This window comes from Lactuca sativa, chromosome 7, assembly GCF_002870075.4.
Source record: "Lactuca sativa cultivar Salinas chromosome 7, Lsat_Salinas_v11, whole genome shotgun sequence".
Classification (NCBI taxonomy): Eukaryota; Viridiplantae; Streptophyta; class Magnoliopsida; order Asterales; family Asteraceae; genus Lactuca; species Lactuca sativa.
In genome coordinates this window covers 471,569-472,693 of record NC_056629.2, presented here as the reverse complement: position 1 = coordinate 472,693, position 1,125 = coordinate 471,569, and the positions used below count along the sequence as shown (strand labels likewise).

Genomic DNA, 1,125 nt, shown 5'->3' with positions numbered 1-1,125 from the left:
GAGCTCGGACAATGGTAAGAGGTGAATGCACATTACCGTTTCGGACTTGAATTCTGTAGTGAATTTCATAACACTTCATTTAAGATAGATTTCGAGGAGAGATCAATACAAACACACCAATGCAACTATATTGGTCATAATCTTCAAGAGATGAGGAAATTTGTACAACTTAAAACTAAAAGAAGATGTTAGACAAAAAAACAAGTAAAATGATCCTATTTATTCCGAGAGGAAATGATTACGAGATGAAAAAGATTTTTACTTCGGAATTATTTCACCTTCTGATGTTTCCATCAGAGAGTAAAAGCCTCTTGGAAGAATTGAGGATCAAGCATCATCATACCCATTTTGTTTAGAAACCCACTGAATTTGGTTTCATCTAATGTCTTAGTAATAACATCAGCAATTTCATCGTCAGATGGACCAAAAATAAGTTCAATGTTTTCTTTTAAAACATGATATTTAATGAAATGGTACCGAATATCGATGTGCTTTGTCATGGAGTGACGAATTGGATTGTGAGAAATCGCAATGACACTTTGAGAATCACAATAGATTGGAATTTGTTGAAATAGATAACCATAGTCATAAAGCTGAGATTTCATCCAAAGAACTTGAGAAATGAAAGTAACAGCAACATTGTATTCCGCTTTGGCTGTTGAAAGAGCAATGGACTTTTGTTTCTTAGATGACCAGCTAATCAGTCTTCCACCCAAAAATTGACAACCTCCTGAGGTGCTTTTTCTATCCATTTGAAGACCTACATAGTTTGAATCGGAGTATTTCTGAAGAAGGAAACTTTCATTTTCCGGATACCAAATTCCGAGGCTCTTAGTACCTTTGACGTATCGAAATATTTGTTTGACCGCCAGAAGATGAGACATCTTCGGATTAACTTGAAATCTGGCACACATGCATGTTGAGAACATGATGTCCGGATGACTTGTTGTAAGATAGAATAGTGACCCAATTATTCCCCTTTAATTCTTTTGATCAACAACAACACCTCATGGGTCCGAGAAGATGTTGTGTACGAAAACCATAGGAACCTTTGCAGAGGCACAAGTGTCCATTGAATACTTTTTTAGAAGCTTGGAAATGTATTTTTCTTGGTGAACAAATATT

At 35.6% G+C, this 1,125-nt stretch overlaps 1 protein-coding gene across 1 annotated transcript; it reads right to left on the bottom strand.

Annotated features, from left to right (window-relative positions):
• Positions 1-293: 293 nt before the first annotated feature.
• On the bottom strand, positions 294-884 carry LOC111888997 (uncharacterized mitochondrial protein AtMg00810-like). Its single transcript, XM_023885124.1, has 2 exons — positions 581-884; positions 294-445 (listed from the first exon to the last, which is right to left on the bottom strand). The coding sequence occupies exons 1-2, from the start codon at positions 882-884 to the stop codon at positions 294-296; spliced, it is 456 nt and encodes a 151-aa protein (XP_023740892.1).
• Positions 885-1,125: the final 241 nt, after the last annotated feature.

What these genes read in the sequence shown, in the direction of transcription:
- LOC111888997 (XM_023885124.1), bottom strand. Translation starts at nt 884, where the DNA reads ATGTCTCATCTTCTGGCGGTCAAACAAATATTTCGATACGTCAAAGGT. An exon ending in ATCTCAGCTTTATGACTATG is followed by an intron (nt 446 to 580) that starts GTTATCTATTTC and finishes ATGTTTTAAAAG; the next exon opens with AAAACATTGAACTTATTTTT.